We start from the raw sequence: 19,847 nt of genomic DNA on the forward strand, positions 1-19,847 counted from the left end.
AAGCAGGCGCAGGGTTTTGGCGCATCAGCGTTGGGAAAGTGACTCAGTCAAATCTTATAGATTTGACTGAGTCACTTTTCAGGGGCGTTCCTGCGACGGAACGCCCCCCCCTATGTCGACACACCCACGTGAAACCTGACGCAGGTTTACGTGGCGCAGGGCTTTACATCGTGACGCATCTCCATAGATGCGTCACGATGTAAATATGGCGCAACGTGGCGCAGGGTTTACACCGCCGCTGCGTCACAAAAGTGACGCAACGGCGGCGTAAAAGTGGCGCATCTCCGACATAGATCTGCCCCAGAGTGTTTTCCAAAGCCTATGAGGGGAGGCCTCCATCACCAATCAGTATGCCACCAAAGGTTCACCAGCAAGGATTTTCTTAGAGAGATGAAAATTGAGTCCAATTTAACTCTGTCTGATTTTTTTTTTTACTGAGGTGAGTAGCACCTGCGGTTTTGTGAAGAAGCCTAATGGCGTCACAATGTGTTATCACATACCTGATCTTAAAGGCACTATGCATTATAGGTTAATAGTAAGGCAGCAAAGCAATGAGGAAAGAGGCAATGAATATACATTTAAATATAGAATTTACTGCCAAGGCTATCCAGTAGCCACGGGTCTAAGCTAAACAAGGAGACGGAAATTTAAATCCAATATCGCTTGTTCAAATTGTGTAATTTGTAAGAAGAAAATTAAGACTTCTAGATGAATATTTCTGACATTGTGATACTTTATTTGCATTTCTATATGACACTGCCTTTTTTTAAAGGGATGACCTCATAGGTAATGAGAAAGACCAAGATATGAGGTGAGAGACTTATTGACGGAGATGGACATCGGGAAGGGATGGAGAGCAGGAGGCCTAAAGATCTACAGATATAGATAAAATAGGTACAGAGATGGCACAAAACAATGAAATTAAAAAACGTGACAGAGATTAAGGATTAGGGCCTGGTCCAGATATGGAATCATGAAAGCAGACAGAGAGAGGCACAGATTGAGATGCTGTCACAGAGGTGAAGAAAAGATGGAGATTCTGACAGAGAGGTTATGCATAAGAGACAGATCCTTAAATTGAGAGGAAAGATCAATTCACAAAAGTCTGTTTTGAAGTAAGTTGGGAGATTCCAGGATGTCTCAGTTTACACTACAGGTTGTCTTCTGGACACTTTCCAATGATTAATCCACCCAGGTGATACAGCAGAATCCATCTGTTCCAAACAAAGCCAAGAGGGAGAGGCTTTCCAACTAGCATAAAAATTAAACATTTGTCAGGATCGAGCAATGCTGGGACCATCCGCTCATAGGGACTGGTCCAACAAAGTAGGGGGAGAGGTTGTTCTTAAAGTGAGTGGCAAAAAATTGAAACACCAGCTGCCATATTATTGGTGGGGAGCCGAGCCCTCACTCTCATGTGCGGATTCCGGAGATGGAGCTGGGCACCTAAACGGCAGTGACACTCTGTATCTTTAGTCTTATGTTGGACAGGGTTGCAGTGGGCCTCCAGGGTGGTGGTATTGCAATGCAAGACTTTGAACTTGATTCTATGTTCTAGTGGGAACTAGTGGAGCTTTCAGGGCCAGTGTTGGTCGTCCATTTGTAACAGGTTCATTCTATATGTGGCTGCCTCACACCGGATCCTGTGTCTCCTCCTCGGTATCTGTGGCTTTGGAACAATGATACAGTAATCAAAGAAGGTCTCACTGACATAAAGACGCGAAGGGAGAGCCAAAGAGACAATGATTGAGAAGCAGATGGAGAAGAAGGCACAACTAAATGCAGATATTTCCAAAGATCAAGGCAATTATTAAGGGATACATCCAAAGGAGGAGACAGGGAGATTACTTTTGAAAGACAGATCCCAGAATTGAAACGGTGAGACAGCAAACACTGAGACATGAATTGGAAGTCAGATCGAATGAGGAGATAAATATACAAAGGCACACACCTTGGACATACAAATATCTATTGAGTAACAACGATAAAAATAGAGACGGTCGACTACTATCGAGGACCAGGTCCATGGACTGAGACGAAGATGCAGCTATGTAAAGTCAGATCCAAATAAAGGTAAGGGAAGACAGCACCAGAGAACGAGTGCTAAGGGTGATACACACGAATACCAAGTGCAACATAACCAAGATGAGAGAGCGAGCGAATGAGAGACATCTCCAGAGATAAAAAATGAATGAGAGAGTGAATGAGATACATCTCCAGAGATAAAAAAAAGGAATGAGAGAAAAAGCGAATGAGAGACATCTCCAGAGATAAAAAAAGGAATGAGAGAGTGAATGAGAGACATCTCCAGAGATAAAAAAAAAGGAATGAGAGAGAGAGGGCTAATGAGAGACATCTCCAGAGATAAAAAAAGGAATGAGAGAGTGAATGAGAGACATCTCCAGAGATAAAAAAAAGGAATGAGAGAAAGAGCGAATGAGAGACATCTCCAGAGATGAAAAAAAGATAATGATAAAACATGCTAAAACTGAGGAAGAAGGGGCTGAATCAGAATCCAGACATGGACATGTTAAATGTTGTCACCAGAAGATTAAGTCATATCTGTCTTCTTTTGTAGACAAGGACTTCTCTTCAGGGCTGGTGGCCCTGTACGTGCTGGCTCTACAGGCTTCCTGCCAGAACCCCCGACTTGTTAGAGCTTTAAACTCCAGAATCGACCTGGTAAATATCCTGGAAGAGAAATACCAGGAAGAGCTGAGGAACATTGGTGAGTTGAGACTGTCTAGCTGCTCTTATGTCCCCCTAGCTCTCTCATTCTCTGTGTCTCTAGATCTGCTCCCTCTCTCTTTCTCTCACTGCCTTTACCCCTTGTTCCCTCCTTCTCTCTCATCCCTAAACTCTCTTCTCTTTTTCTTCCCTCACCCTTTTCCATTCATTCTCTCTCATTCTCTCTCTGTCATTCTCTCTGCTCTCTAAATTGGTTTCCACCTCTTACCTTTCCATCTCCTGACACACCATTTTCTCCTCACCGCTGTTCCTCTCCTTTGCTAATCTCCTGTTTGTCCCCGTCCCTTTCCCCCTTCTTGTTTTTTCTCTACAAAACTTGGCTGCCTTTTCTCTACTTTCCTTTTTCCTCTTCATGCTTTTCATGTCCCATCTGTCGTCTGTCTACCTGTCACCTTCTCCTCTTACAAGCCATTTTACCCCCGACATCTCTTTCTTGCCTGTTGTTACTCCATCTCATCTGCCTCATCTCTATGGCTCTCTGCTCTGCATTTTCCTGACTTACATCCCCACTAATCTATTTCTCCCGCATCATCTTCTGTCTTCCTCCTCTCACTGAGCCGCTTCCTCTCTCCTCTCACTGAGCCGCTTCCTCTCTCCTCTCACTGAGCCGCTTCCTCTCTCCTCTCACTGAGCCGCTTCCTCTCTCCTCTCACTGAGCCGCTTCCTCTCTCCTCTCACTGAGCCGCCCCTCTCTCCTCTCACTGAGCCGCCCCTCTCTCCTCTCACTGAGCCGCTTCCTCTCTCCTCTCACTGAGCCGCTTCCTCTCTCCTCTCACTGAGCTGCCTCTCTCTCCTCTCACTGAGCCGCTTCCTCTCTCCTCTCACTGAGCCGCTTCCTCTCTCCTCTCACTGAGCCGCTTCCTCTCTCCTCTCACTGAGCCGCTTCCTCTCTTCTCTCACTGAGCCGCTTCCTCTCTCCTCTCACTGAGCCGCTTCCTCTCTCCTCTCACTGAGCCGCCCCTCTCTCCTCTCACTGAGCCGCTTCCTTTCTCCTCTCACTGAGCCGCCCCTCTCTTCTTGACTTTCGCATGAAGCTGAAAACCTGGCTTTTGATTAAGCCACCATGGCTGGCCTCACACACCTGCTACAGAGCGCCTGGACACCCTCACAAGTGATTAGAAAATCACCAATAACTTAATATAACCCCTTCTACCTCCTAATGCTCCTTTCTTTACTTCTCTCTTTTTCCTCAACAGCTGTGTGCCTGCCTTCTTCACCTGCCCTCTTCCTCCTAAGTTCTGTCGTCGAACCATCATCTTTCCCTAGCTACTGCTGCCTCTCCCTCTCCCACTCTTTCATTGCACCCTCCTCAATAACTCTTATGGGGGTGGGGCTGCATTGAGCATTGAATTAAAGGGGTTACCACCATAGGGTTAGGGGAGAGTTGTCAGGGACATGAAAACCAGATTCTTGTGCAGACAAGCAATCTCTTGTATTATTTGTCTTCTTTTGTGCTCTTCACAACATAGTAAAAAGGTTCAACATCTGCCATGCATGTGCCCATTTTGTAACAAGAGCAATCCATGTAGGACCTTACAGGGATAGCGTGCCAGGGAGACTTTACAGCCATTGAGAGAGAGTAAACGTGCATCACATGGGTCAATCAGTTGATCTGCTCATAGGCATTATAAAACAACACTGCACGCCCGTGGTTCAATGATATTGTACCGGAGCCCAAAGTCCATTCAGAGACCAATGGTTTACTGGAAATAATCAATGGATCATGGGGGTGTGTACTAGATTGTCCTTAGATGTGACACAGTTACTTCATCTGGATGCATTGCAGGCCCGGCTCCAGGAATCTTTATTTGGGTGGACCAAGGGTGCATTTGGGTGGGCCACTGCGGGCCCAATTTGTCACTTCTTGTGGTAGCCTACACAACCTAGGTTACTTCATATCTACTTGCAGTCACCTTGATACAACAGATCGATTCTGTGTGTCAAAAGAGCATGTGGAGAGTCATTTGAAAGTAAGAGCAATGTCTGGACCTAAGTGCAAACCCTCAAATTCCGGCAGTCCAGGCTTCAACACAAGATCTTCCAGGCCCGATTATCCACTTTTCTACCATCCCTCTCCTGTGCACCTTATCTCACAGCTGCCCTTGGGCCCCAGTCCCATATCAGCCACCATCCAGCTCCACTTTCATTATTCACGTAAAAAACATTACTACAATCACCTTTAAACTTAAAACATTGAATTTATCAGTAAATATAATTAGCACGCATTTTATAATATGTTCCACAGTTGCCCTAATGACCTGACTGCTAATTAAATAAACAAAAACAGAAAGGCCAGGACAGAGCCAGCTTTAGCGCTAGAGCGAAAGTGACTTCTTTCTTAGCATATACCATTACTACCACCCTCCAACAGTGCCCTTCATCTCTCTGTAGCCCCTCTCTCATATACATTTCATTTGTAGTATAGCGCTATTTGTATCAGTGTAGGGTGTCACAGTACTTTACATCACGCACACATTATACAGAGAAAATGAATCATACAAGTATGTAAATCAGCCTATAGGGAATGTCACATAAGCCAATGAGGATTACAAGGTGTGGGAATCAGTTGTCATCCATACTGGTGGGTGGTATATTTTAAAAGGTTTTGGGCTGGGGAAGCACAAACTCAGGATTTAAAGCATACCCCAGTGGTTGGGGTTTGCTTTACTGATAAAAATGTATATCGGCCCAAACTCTTTTGAGCAACATTAAAATAATGAAAGTCTAGGGAAGTTCTAACTATATAATAACACAAAAAAGTGAAGTTCTAACTCTACCATACATGTTTGTATGCAGCTCTTTGATGACAGTTCGTAGGTCACTGTCCTATATTAGGTTTGTAACTTCTGAACTGCAAGTAACAAAATAATCTCTGTGACAAGGGTAGTAACCCACTGAGCTATCCACATAAAATACAGCTTATATGCATTTCAAAACTACCAACAGACAAAGGTAGCTGGGCCTGTGCAGATTTTAAAAATAAGAACACATAGTAACACATTCTCTTACCTACTCTGTTAGTCAAAGTTTGTGTCATAGCCTGACCTGATAAGCTGCTACAGGGGTCAGGAGAGGTGAATCGGGATAAACAGCCTTCTTTTCTCCTGCGCTGAATACACAGCAGGATGGAAGCTACTCGGTGCCAAATAAATAATTTTTACCCTCCCCCATGCCCCACTGTACCTGCACAACACAGCCCACCTTCTAAAAGGAGATGCGTGATTGGCGATGCGTGATTGCCGATGCGTGATTGGCGATGCGTGATTGGCGATGCATGATTGGAGATGCATGATTGGAGGTGCGTGATTGGGGGTGCGTGATTGGGGGTGCGTGATTGGGGGTGCGTGATTGGAGATGCGTGATTGGAGATGCGTGATTGGAGATGCGTGATTGGAGATGCGTGATTGGAGATGCGTGATTGGGTGTGGCTGTGAGAAAGAGCCCAGGCCCAATCACGCAACTCCCAGAAAGGAAGAAAAACAACGTTCGGAGGAACGTTTCAAATTAAGGATGGCCTTTTCTATTGCCTTCATGTCCTCGCTGCGAGGGCCAAGGCTCTTGTTTGGGTGGGCCTGGCCCACCCGCTAGAACCGGGCATGTCGAAAGGTGTCTGTTGCCCAGTAATGGCGTCCATGCCTTTTAACCCTAGTGAGTGTTGGTTCTCCTCAGGACGGGGACCTAAATGGTAAAAAGTAGAGTGGAAATATTACAGCGAGAGTAGTGGCACAAAAGTTCTTTTTTAATGGCCACCTATCAAGGTGTAACAAAACCTCTAGGGGCACCCCTGCAAGGAATATCGAGGGGTTGGGGTGACTTGTCATACTGAAGCACAGGCAGTTGCCAACCTCCCTGAAGAAATACTTAACTCTAGGGTCTGTGGGCACAAAAGAAGCAGGAGTTTCAATAGTACAAATGGTGCTGAAGAGAAGAGAGTTAACCACCTTGTATCAACATGCTTTAAGGGTCAGGGGACACATTGAAGTAAGTGCACCAACCCCCCAAGCTCACGCTCAGTTGTGAATCATATTATGAACACAATTTCAGAACAACAGCTTGTGTTCTTCTCTTGTTTTCTTTATTTACTCTCTTCTTTTTAGCCAACACCTGTTTCGTCGTGACGGGGTGTACCGCACTACTTCCTCAGGGCTAAAAATGTAATAACAAATAGCATACAAGTTGCAGTGTGTAACTTGCACACGTTGAATAGCACCTGTGATACCGTGCACATTGGCATTGTCATAAGTGGTGATTGTCTGTGGAAACCCAGGCTCATATAGACATTGGTGAATTCCACATTTATTGTGTCAGCTTTTTTATGGTCTTTTAGAAAAACAGTTGCCAATATTGTTGTTGTAACATTTGTGAATCTCCAAAGACCAATCTAACACGGCATGGTGCCCATCCAAGTGAACAGTAGTTTGCATGTGTCATGCGAGTCATAAAAAATATGTCCTTATGCTATGCACCCAATGCATGCCTGTCTTTCCCATGAAATGGTTCATTGGCTCAATCCTGTAGTCACATGTATATATCTGTGTCATGAAATATCAATAGTGACCCATGATTCCTTTCAGGTATCGGAGGAGCATAGTCCTTATGTGATGTGTCTGTACAAAACAACAAACCGTATTCAACGTTGATTGGGCAGAATCCCATGTAATCAGTATTTAAAGTGTTTTAGTCTAATTTAAATGGACCATGGCTAAAAATCCTAGGATGAAGATGCTAAAAAAAGTCAAGGATTTGAATATGTGATCCTAGCCAGCCCCATATCTGGCCTCCTTCTATGGCAATAGTTCTGCTGCCACAAGACGCTCGACCAGTACGACTCATTCCTGCCCTGCAGTACCATCCGTCTGCTGATCCGCAGCACAACGTAGGCCTGTCCTATCTATTTATGTGCACAGTTCTCTGCTCCGAATGCAGAGGATCCATAGTTGTAAATTTACTATTAGTAAAATTAAACTTGTAGTGACTACCTTGGTTCTTCTCCATTCAATTGGTGATTGCTATGAAAATCTTTTAAAAAGATGAACTTCAAGAGAATTCTGGATTATTATTGAAATCACATATCTTAACTGTGTGTATGTGCGTGTGTGTGTGTGTGTGTGCGTGTGTGCGCTCGTCAGCATACTTGGAAACTATGGGGCCTTATTTAGAGTTTTGTAGCTGGGTTAATCCATCACCATGTGACAGAGATCCCATGTGACTTATCACAAGTGCATTGTATCCTAAGGCAACTGTAATATGGTGGACGGGATACCTGTCACATTCGGGGTTTGTACCAAAAAGCAACGCCTCTTTGCAGTTGGAATACTTTTTTTTTTTTACTTTTCCCACTTTGCACATGTACTGCACTGTCAGCAGACATTCAAAGTGGGAAAAGTTTTAAAATGTGTTTTGTACTATAAAGATTGACTTCCAGTACAAACCCTATGCTAGGCATGATGCACACACCTTTGCTGTTGCATGACTTTTTATTAACTCTACCCCTTAATATGATGTGTGAGACTAGTTAGTTCATTATTTCAATTACAGTTCTTTTCATTTAAATATATGTTGAAGGTTTCTTCGAAAATCTAGAGCTCTGAATTAGTTGTTTTCTCCAAAGATAAAAAGAATGTAATGAGTTCGTAGAGGACTCCCAGGTGCTGAGAGCCAACATTTGATCAAATCAGTATCTCACCACTCAACTGTTTCAAAGTCTTTTCCCCAAAATAACCTTAAATATCCTACCTGGCCAGAGCCCCCCTTAATAACTTATGCATATAGGTTCCTAACCATTTCCCCATCCTGACAGTACCTCCCTTAAATTAGTTTAAAACACGTGTCTAATGCAAAAGAGCCGGGAGCAGAAGTACCTTCTAACATGCTCACCCCATTCTTGCACCATCATTTTCGAGAACAAGAAATGTTGTGCTGGTCCCAGTGTCACTGAGCGTGATTCCCAGTTACCTGTGTCAGGGATGCCTTCTTCCCTGGAGCCATGCATTCACCTATGTACCCTCATTGTCCCCTTCTCTCACAGATGTGAATCATCAGCCACTCTCCAATTACTACCAGATTGGCCTGGACATCATAGCGCTCTGCCTGCAAGATGTTCCTATAGAGGTGCCCGCTGACCTGGAAACCAGCAGTGCTGATTTGGCTCATGGCTTTTCTGTTGGTGAGTCCAGCTCGTCTCCTGTGGCTGTGGGGTGGAGCCTGTCCAGTGCCTGAATCAGAAGCTTCTGTTAGTCAAGCCATGCTTCAGGTACAGACAATGGATGCACTAACTGATCCAGTTCCTGAGAAGGGTCTGCTCTTCATTACAGACACAGCTGCTGTTGAGGTCTTGGGCCTGACGTGTGTGGTTAAAAGAAGGGACCTCACCTCTGAAGGGAGGAAAGCCATCACACGGACCATTCGATCGCTGGTGCAGAAGATTCTAGATCAGTACCAGAGCAACGGCGAGATTGGAAATATTTACAGCACCGGGCTAGCCATGCAGGTGAGACATGATAGATGCTGCTGGTTCGCCTACTTCCACTCTCCTAGACAATGCACATCTCCACTGTTGTGAATGTCCCAGTTCTACCATCTCAATATCCTTTTCAACTCTTTTCTGCACTTCTATAATTGAAACTCACAACACCCTGTCTCAGGACAGGCACTCTAAGAATGGAATGCCCTACACATTCACCCACTCAGAGCTCTCTTCAAGAATCTTGTCCTAAGCCCGGATCTTCTCTCGTCAAGGCAGCGGATCAGGAGAGCTCTTTTTGAGGTACCACCTGGTAGATCCCCTTATCCCCAATAAGAAGTGCCCTTTTTGGAGAAATGGAGAATGGGCAGGTGTCTCTCTCTCTTCCTCTAGTCTAGTACATAAGACTCCGTTGGACGGGAAGTTTGACGAGTTTGACAAACCTGCCAGAGAATCCTATATTTGCAGTGATAACAAAGTAGGCCTTATCCAGGAATCAATATGTACACACAGTGATTGATATTTCACAGGTATAGAGTTATTCATCATGAAGCACTCGTCTGTATAACACATTTATCAGCATGACCATAATTATTATAGATAACAGTTCATATGAAAAGCCCTCTTCTTCCAAGATGGATGTCTGCAAGATCCTGTTTCCTTGCGGCCCCGGCTACATGTGCACAGAGGGGTCGAACAACTTCCTTCTCTGCCTTTATGTTTGAACGGTGTCAGAAAAACAGGGAGTTTACAAAAATGAGAATATGGCGACTGAGCACCCAATTGTTCGCATACCTATCAAACCAGAAGTCTGCTTTTTGAAGCCCTAAATAGGCATTCTCTAATATTAAATCCAGGCATTCAGGCCTGTGTTGAATGCTATATTCTCATAAAAAAACCCTGCCACACATGATATCCCACACACGCAATACTATATTTCGGTTGCAAACCATAAATGTTCAGAAGATAATTTCATCCATATAAAACGTTATGAAAAAGTTCTGTGGCGCACCATAAATACATAAAACCAATATGAAACAACATCATACAATATGTGTCATCAACCATTTTTCCGACTCCATGTAAAAATCACAAGGGTGAGACAAAACAATCTTAGTCTGTGTATACATAGAGAACCAAAGCGTGTGGGAAGGAACCAGAGTTCACAGCAGGCCCTATGTTTGCAAACGCGGCTTGAACCGTAGCGTCACAAATTTTGGATGGCGGTGGGATAACAAAATCATTAAAAGCCCCCCATGTTAATAATGTGACAGGCCCCATGTTTGCTTTAAGGACCAAACCCCTGGTCCTCTCCATCACCAAAAGCTAGCGAGATACGCCGAAAACAATACATGGTTTTGTGTCGTATCTTAAGATACGAAGGGCCTCTACTGCTTTCTCTCCCCAAGTGTTCGACATACTGGGAGGATCCATTCTTTGCTCCTCTTAGCATAGGAGGACAGAGGAATACAACATGCTCTACAGATTCCTTGCTAGCACCACAGCCAGGACAGTCCCATCTACCCTGCTCGTCCTGGCGAGCCAAGCCCGAGGTAAAGGTGAGCAAAGGAAGAGTTCCACAACGGAACTGCAGATATAGTTTTCTGGCTCCCGGAAGTTTATCTGGTCAAGGAACTCTTCATTCTTAAACTCGAGTTTCACTGCCAGGAAGGCATCAGATAGTGGGCTAAAGGTGACTTGAGAGTGCATTAGATCCAATGTGTACTGAGCGTAAAGAGATTTGAGGGTGTTCGTGCTTATGGACCCAGCTGTCAACGGTCTTCCCACAGGGACCCTATACCCAACTTTCCCAAAGTATCTCTGATGTACCTAATCCACGGGATATTGACAGAGCCAAGGAGCCTCTAGCCCCTCAAGGTAAGATTTGAGCCTATGGGTTATCCAAAGTCTCCTCCAGTACAAATTGGCGTCAGTCCTGTCCCTTCTGATATTTGTCTAATGCCTATGTCTAACCTAAAAGGGAGTAGAGGCGTGCTGGCGGGAAGACCTGTCAGTTGGCGTAAACATCTGTTTTTAACTATAGTGAGGGCCTTTGCATCTTTGTGCCCCCAGAGCTCCATCCCATACAGGGCTGCTCCCTTGGGCTGTTGGTTGTAAATTTGTAGTGCTCTTGACACAGGCAAAATTTTGACCTGCTCTGAACCTTTATCAGCCTCCGGAATGTTGTTTGTTTTAGTCTACATCTATCGATGTGATGTCGCCAGTCTAATTTCTCTTAAGCATTAGACCTAGATACTCAAAGGTATGCGCCTGCTCCAGTGGGGATCCTCTGAGCTTGAGACTGGATCTCGTTGTAGGAAAGGGGTCAAGAGTCATGTATTTTGTCTTTGAGACATTGATTTCTGGACCCCTCTTGGAACAAAAAGTGTCAAAGCTGTCCAAGGTCGTCTGAAAACATAATTTTAAGGACCCTGTGTCCAGCAAGTTGTGGAAAATCAATGACGCACCCATTCAGTTGATCAGTCAAATCATTAACATAAATTGGAAAGAGGGTGTGGGCTAGAACGCAGCCCTGCCTTATCCATCTGGTGACTTTGTTGACCGCACCTGGCCTGGGCATAGTTCTGCTCATGGAGTCTTACAATATTAGTTAGTAGGCTTTTGGGAACACCCATGTTGGCCATTACTGGCCAGAGCTTCGTTCTTGGGACCAGGTCGAATGCTGACCGAAGGTCTACAAAACCTATGTACAACCTACGTGTTACCAAGATCCCTGTCTTCCAAAATAGCATTTGAAGGCGAAAGACCGGGTCAGGTGTACTTGTACTGTCCCTGAAGCCGGCCTGTGTGGGAGTGAGCACTTTCTTAGATGCCAGCCAATCTTGGAACTTTACCAACAGAATTCTACTAAATATCTTTTGACTTTTGACTTTCGAAAGCCAAATCAGGAAGGTAGCTGGAAAATGCTATGCCACAATAAAAACCTTGCAAAAAATACTAGACTTATTACCATCTAATACCAGGAAGACCATTGTTCACTCTGTGGTAACTTCGCAATTGGATTATGGAAATGTTTTATATCTTGGAGCCACCAAGAGGGACATGGCCAGACTGCAGAGAGTACAGAATGCAGCAGCTCGGCTGGTGCTGGGGCTGCCACGAAGAACAAATGCAAAAAAATCACTGACAGCTCTCCACTGGCTTCCGGTGGAGAAGCGAGTAGTATTTAAGGCAATGTGTCATTGCCATAGAATTCTGCTAAAGAAAGGTCCTAGGTATCTGCAACCGTTAATCACGAAATACATACCAGGGCGCTGCCTTAGATCATTAGATAAGGACTTGGTGATCATACCAAGAATCTTTAGAGCCAGAATGGGCGAACGTTCATTCAGGTACCGAGCTGCAAAATTATGGAACAGTCTTCCTGTTAACTTAAGAAGAGAACTATGCGAAATTAAGTTTCGTAAGCTACTTAAAACATGGCTGTTTGTTCATCCATCTCTGGTATAATTTTTCCGTGATATCCCTTTCAACGGTCAGGCGTGCAGAAACCCATCTCTCTTCTCTTTGAACTCTCTTTAAGCGCGGGGACACACCGGTAGGTGTAACCAGGCGCTATATAAATGTATAAATAAATAATAAATAAATCTTTTGTGAACAGTCAATCAGGCTTAGGGGCCTATAGTTAGCCGGAAGCAAAGGAAGGCCTTTTTTGTGCAGGGGAACAATTTCTGAGCATATCCAAGTCGGGGTAATTGATGCACAATTCAATATCCCATTAAAGACAACTGTAAGGTATGTGCCTCTAACGCCCATCTCAGTACGATAGAGGTCTTCTGGTATTTTGTCATGGACTGGTGCCTTATTTTGGACGATCTAACTTCTTGCAGCGTAATGCTGACTGGCTGTTCTTTTTCATGTGTTGTGCCTACTGGTGTGTCACAACTAGTAGCTGCCACAGTAAGCCTGGCCTTTCAGTCCGGGTTGCAGAATAATGGTTAGAAAGTGAGTGACCCAATCATAAGCTATGTATATATTAAAATACGATATATTTGTGTATGTTTTTGAATGATATTAGTGTAAAACAATATTTTTGTACTTGCACTCTATGTATAGGGATATTTTTGACTCGATATTTATGTCCCTCGATATTGTTGGAATTGATATTCTGTCAGAGATCCAGTTAATGACTTCTGTTCTCCATTACTTACTTGAAACAATCTAGACTGGAAAACCATTCTCTTCGTCTGATTGGTCCCCTGCTCTAAAACAATCTTCCTATGCCTTTCAAAAACATCCATTCACTCATTAAATTTAGGAGAGCCCCAAAAGCTTTCTTCTTCCTGCTACACCTCACTGCACCTCACAACATGCTGTTTTAGATGTCTGGTGTGTTCATTTTCCCTTTTCTTCCATACCCCAAAGATGCTGTGGTTGGTGATCCAAAATTCTACAGAACAATCATAGCAAATCAAACGAGTGGCTTGGGGGCCTCCTACGTATCGTACACCTCTCATTTCTTTCCACAGTGCCAGGGTGTAGTGAAGCTCAGCAGAGTATTCCTTCTTTATTTATTCTGTAAAATCCATTCCCAAGGGATTGTTTTTAAGAGCTAAATGGTATGGACGTTGAGACACATTCATCCATCAATGTGCATCACTCATTAAATGACAAAACATTTGCCTCCTGTTGTCCTTGGCAGCATTATTGCTGCATACAGTGGAAATTCTGCAAATTTGCGCCCAACAATATGTGGAGATTGTTCTGGTAGAATGACTATGAGAAAGATGACTTCACTGAACACATGAATAGCACACGAGATAGGCACAGTACATTTTCCAGTATCTACCTAGCAAACTATTTATATTCATTATTTATTATTTCTAAGAAGATTTATAATTGCTAATTAAAATATCAGCTCTATCCTAAAAACACTGCATGAATATAATACTAACCTAACTATCATAGCTGAATCTTGTAACTATCATTATGTAAGAGTTTTTTAAGGAATATACGTGCATTAAGAGATACTAATTTCAATCTGTAGTAATATAAGCACTATCAATAATTAACACTTGACTGTATCCCAATGCATATTAATAAAATATATTCACTATGTCTAATATATTCTACACACAACTCAAATGATTTGCATACCGGTTCTAATGTGCATTTCACTGTCAGCATTCATTTTTCAATTAATTATCAATTGCTACTCTGCAGGTCGATTGCCTGTGTTCACTTGGGGGCCGATCCTGGAGAAACCGGGTACGAATCGTCGGACGGAGCGTTTTCTCTGTCCGACTCGTACCCGGTAAAACCTACAAACATGCCAGTACGATTCGTACGGAAAACCATTTCCGTACGAATCGTACAAAACACCGACCGACACAAAAATACATCCGAATATGATCCGGGACAGCGCATACGCGACATGCGGACGGAGTTAGGCAGCCTTTTACGTACCAGCAAGTACGAATCGTACCGACAGCACTCCGGACGGCAATATTTTTACGGCACACAAAAAGTGCCGGAAAAGCCAAATACGCCGCGAAGCGTGAGGAAAAGGGGGCCCGGTACATGCCGAACACCCCCCCAGCCCCTCGTTTGTATGCACAGGACCCCCATCCCACCGCGGATGTACGTGCCGGACCCCCAGCCCCCCCGCGGATATACGCACCGGACCCCCAGTCCTGTATGTACGGCGCGGACCCCCACCCCCGTATGTACGGGGGTGGGGGTCCGCACCGTACATACGCAGGTGGGGATTCACACCGTACATACGGGGGTGGGTGGAGGTCCGCACCATACATACGGGGGTGGGGGTCCGCGCCGTACATACAGGGGTGGGTGGGGGTCCGCACCGTACATACAGGGGTGGGGGTCCGCACCGTACATACGCGGGTGGGGGTCCGCACCGTACATACGGGGGTGGGGGTCCGCACCGTACATATGCTGGTGGGGGTCCGCACCGTACATACGGGGGTGGGGGTCTGCCCCGTACATACGGGGGTGGGGGCCCGCACCATACATACGCGGGTGGGGGTCTGCACCGTACATACGGGGGTGGGTGGGGGTCCGCACCGTACATACGGGGGTGGGGGTCCAGCGTGTACATCCACGGGGGTCCGGCGCGTACATCCGCGGGGGGCTGGGGGTCTGGCGCGTACATCCGCGGGGGGCTGGGGGGTGTTCGGCGCGTATGCGGGCACATGTTTGGACGTTACATGGTTGCTATAGAGGTTCGCTCCGTACCCTGTTTTTACCATACGGTTGTGCATTCGGACGGACGGGACTGATCGTACTTGCGCGTTCGGACTACGGTTTCCCGATTCGTAGGTAAAACTGTCCGGGGACGTGTCGGACACTTTTACCGACCCGGGGACGTGTCGGGGAATTTTCCCAATGCGATTCGTATCGAGTTTTTTACATACGAATCGTACTTGCCAGTTTGTTCGATTCGTACGTAAAAAAATCCGGATACGATTCGTACGGGTAATATTTTACACGGATCGGAATCGGCCCCTTGGTATGTTTTAAGAGTGTCCAATTATGCATTTTTCTTAAATGGAAAACATATTTGTAGACCTAAGACAATAAGAGCCTCATCATAAAACTTTGCCTACATGCCTCGACAACCGAAAAGAAAGCCATGTAATGTAACTGTGTCATAGTTAGTGTATTTATTTCTTGAAACAGTTCACTGTAATAGTTGGCTTTACTCTCATGGACCAGTTCAATAGAGTTAATATAAATCTCTTACCTGTTTGAGATACTAATTGCAGTAGATGTATCATCTTTGATAAATACTGATGAAAGCTTTCTCTGCTCACTTTGAAGGTAAAGGATCTTGATATGTTTCGTTTTTTTTTAATATGGAACATGGCCTTGATACACGAGGCAGTGTCTCCTAAACATCTTTACAGTATATAGATAGTTACCAATAAATTGTGTATTTCCCTAGAGATGGTTTCTATTACTTTTGTGCTACAGTCTTTAATATAAGGTCTGCGATAAACTGATTGTCTTTCAGTTCCATGTGCTTACTTACCTAGAAGCCTGAACTTGGACTGTACAATGCACTCAAGATAGTTTATTTCATGTCAGTGCACATGGATAGTTTTCCTCTTTCAAACAAATCTTTGCGCTAGCCATAAAATTCCAAAAGTTGCATTGAGTATTTTAGAAAATCTCTTAACAGTTTCAAGCTTTGCCCTTTGATAACAGGGTCAGTTCTGTCACTGATTATGGGCCCTGCCTGCAGGTACGAATTAAATATGTACCGGACTGGAGCTTCTCTCAACTGTAAGAGGCAATTTATTTTATTGAGTCCGATAGTAGTACAACGCTTTGGTAGGGCTAAGCTAGCCTTTGGCTTGTCTGAATTTCGCAATGCATCAAAATATTAAGCAGTAAGATGCAAATGATTCTATACATATTTCCTAATATTTTGATCCAGTTCATCAGGAGTATTTGCCTGTGATCAAGCCATTTCATCTTGAATGAAAGTTGAAGAATCAATTCATGGCACATTATGATCACTTTTTGAGTAGGTTTGAGAGACAAAGTGCCAAGTTTGCAAGGCCATTCCATTAGTAAACCATCTCTTTTGTTGTTTTGGTGTGACTCATACGTGGTTCAAAACTCAATCCACATTACCTTTCACTTTGTCTATGCAATATTTAGCTCAACATATCAGCACAGCTTTCAATTATTTACCAAAATCTTTTGTTTATGTTGTCTGGCATAAAATCCACATGTCTTTGTGACATTCAAATTCAGTTATGTTGCCTAAATGAATTTTTCAATTATTTTCACGCTTGCAATGCTCTACTCGACATGTCATTGTGCCCAACAATAAATCAGAAAACCACAATGTTGTGACTTGATCGATACCATCAAGTGATGAAGGTCTGGGAGTAGAGGATACATGGAAATGTTAGCCAAGTATGTGACCACAGATTTTATATTTTATATTTATTTCGAGGACCTGTTTTGAGATTCTCTCCTTTGAAAGATGTTTTAAATCTGTATAATGGCCTTTTATCCATATACATGACATAACTTTTTTCCTTTCAAGGCTCTTCATTATATGATGCTCGCTGACTGAATCAAACGCCTTGAATATATTGATGATGACTCCACCTTCATACCCTCTTGCAGAGTATCAGACTTTCGAAACATCCCCTCCGTTTCATAAAACCATGACACCCTTTTGTCTTTTGTTTCACAGAGCATGTGAATCATAGATTATCTTGGTTAACAATTATATAAAATCTGTTCTGGGGTTCTCGATGAGATGGATATGAGCATAAGCATGTTCTTCTTGATGCATTGAGGAACTATTCACATTTGCCATAAAATGTAGTATAACTTTGTGAACAATGTAGATTTTTCCTTGTTCATATTATATAGTTCATTCATGCCAAGGCAAACTAATACACTTTAAAAAAAATCGTATAAACTATACTTGTTCTCAATAAATGAAGCTACAGAGATCAACAATCTAGGAAGAAGTATCTTCTGGCCTACTAATTAATCACTATTCTTGCAATATAATGTTGTCTTACTTGAACATCTTCTTATATTATCAGGCACTGCCTTTTATTTATAATTATCTTTTCATAGGATTATGAATGCTTTTTGCTGTTCTGTTGCTTAGGTCGGAAGCATTTTGTCTTTCAGATTTACCGAATTTCCAGAATATATTTTATATTGAATACAAGTACCATACCTCTTTTACATTGGTAGACTGTAGATGATTAGAACTGGAGGTCTCTGTAATGTAATGATTTCTTCCATCAATATTAATGCCAACTTCATGGTATCTAGAATATTTAGAACACTGTTAGATTTTTTTTTTTAATACAAATTTCCAAGTCTCTGAATTTCATGATTTTTGACGCTCTTTTTTCATTTATAATTTATTTTTGCCTTTCTTTTGCGGATGCCATTACAGCATCTCACTCATTTTAAAATGCATTGTTCTGGTCCATCGAAAAGTGACGCAAGTCAGATTTGATTTTTTTTTCTTTTCATCCCCTTACATTCTTTGTCTCTTTTCTGCAATTTTTTTGCTATTTTTTGTCAAATCTGAACAGTGTTCAGTATCAAAGGGGTAACCCACAAAGAACTACTTGACCTGGGTAAGTATTGCAGTACAAATGAGTAAGTGGTCGCGGTAGCAACTCTTTTAAAGAAACAAAAATAATATAGCATTCACCACTCTCGCTATTCTTTTGAGGCGTAAATCCACTTTATTTCTGGATTAGAAACACCTAATGCAATTTTTAGTCAAAGCATTGGTTGTTGGCAACTCAGTTGCTCAAGCAAATAACAGCGAGGTATATATTTACAGTGCTCTTGGTGTAACCACACACACTTCCTCCACAAGCTCTGATGACAGATGTGTCTAACATTGGATGTTCATTAGAGTTATGTGTATACCTCGGAGCAACTCTCCTATGTTAGGCTGGAGAGGTTCAATATCATGTACAACTGATGTAGATATGTCACAATACCTTTTCACTGTCCTTCACACGCTCATCACCTACCTCCCAAACCCTCCCTTCTCTCTTTACACCAAGAGCACTGTAAATATATACTGCACTGTTATTTCTTCTGATTGCTATTCTGAGCACTGGGTCAAATCAAAACCTATGGCAAGTATTCACAATATTTTGGCTTTAAGAAGTCATGGTGTTCTTTGAAAGGGTAGTATTGTGGTTTGAATTTCAATTTGTTGTAAATAGTTTCTCTTATTTTATTAATGTCCCATAGCTTTCTTCTTAAAAGAAGTTTCTGAAAAGATGTAATATGAAATACAACTAATCAATTGGCTTACTACAACTGAAAAATATATATTCCACAAAAAGCAACTAAGATCACATTGTTCCAGATTAGAACATAACACAAAATGGTATAATATATCATGTCAATGTAAATATGCAAAAATGCTGCATGTTGGAAATGTTTAACATTTGATTAATCAAAACTAGCAAAACTGATTTGTTGTTACACTTTTGCCTTCATGCCATAATACAATATACCAATACAGAACAAAATGATCTAATAACATATCATGCTATAACAGAAGGAGTCTATTGTACCCTAAATCTAGCCACCCTGAAAAGCCTGTGACTACTCGCCAACGCTACTACTGAGTTTCAAGTACTGAAGAAACTGTATTTGGCCTAATTTGCAAAGTCACGATAGGACGCGCCCACATGGCTGAGGCCCAGCAGCCACTCTTTCTCTATGTCCTCCAAAAGGGTGTCCGACAATATCATAGTACACGATGACATTATAAAGAGAGTTCATGCTACAGCATCAAACATAGTAAAAAAAACATTTTCATATCATCATGTATTGAAATATAAGAACATATTGTAGCATGGCACTATAGCATAAAAAAACAATACAATATGCAGCCACACAGCATGTCATTTCAACAGATCAATATCACATGCCATAATAATACGGTGCGCTCTAACAACATTCAATGCTGTAATGTAACAATATGACATTTCGAATCATAACATAATGCAACAAAACAGCATTAATTAATTTCCATGAAAACATAAAGTTCAGTACCATAGTGATAAAATACAATAACATACTGAAACTGTTGAAAACGCACATCTTTTGCACAGTATTGACCCAGATTTTTGTCTGA

At 42.9% G+C, this 19,847-nt stretch overlaps 1 protein-coding gene across 1 annotated transcript in view; it reads left to right on the forward strand.

Moving 5' to 3' along the window:
- The window catches only part of LOC146839432 (transcobalamin-1-like), a 247,152-nt gene that overhangs the window by 36,852 nt on the left and 190,453 nt on the right, over positions 1–19,847 (forward strand). Inside the window, exons 4-6 of the mRNA XM_085650798.1 lie at positions 2,579–2,728; positions 8,777–8,914; positions 9,063–9,238. Coding sequence (XP_085506924.1) covers positions 2,579–2,728; positions 8,777–8,914; positions 9,063–9,238 — 464 coding nt within the window. The remainder of the gene's footprint in view (positions 1–2,578; positions 2,729–8,776; positions 8,915–9,062; positions 9,239–19,847) is intronic.

The sequence above is a fragment of the Triturus cristatus genome, chromosome 4_1 (genome assembly GCF_964204655.1).
Source record: "Triturus cristatus chromosome 4_1, aTriCri1.1, whole genome shotgun sequence".
NCBI classification, from domain to species: domain Eukaryota; kingdom Metazoa; phylum Chordata; class Amphibia; order Caudata; family Salamandridae; genus Triturus; species Triturus cristatus.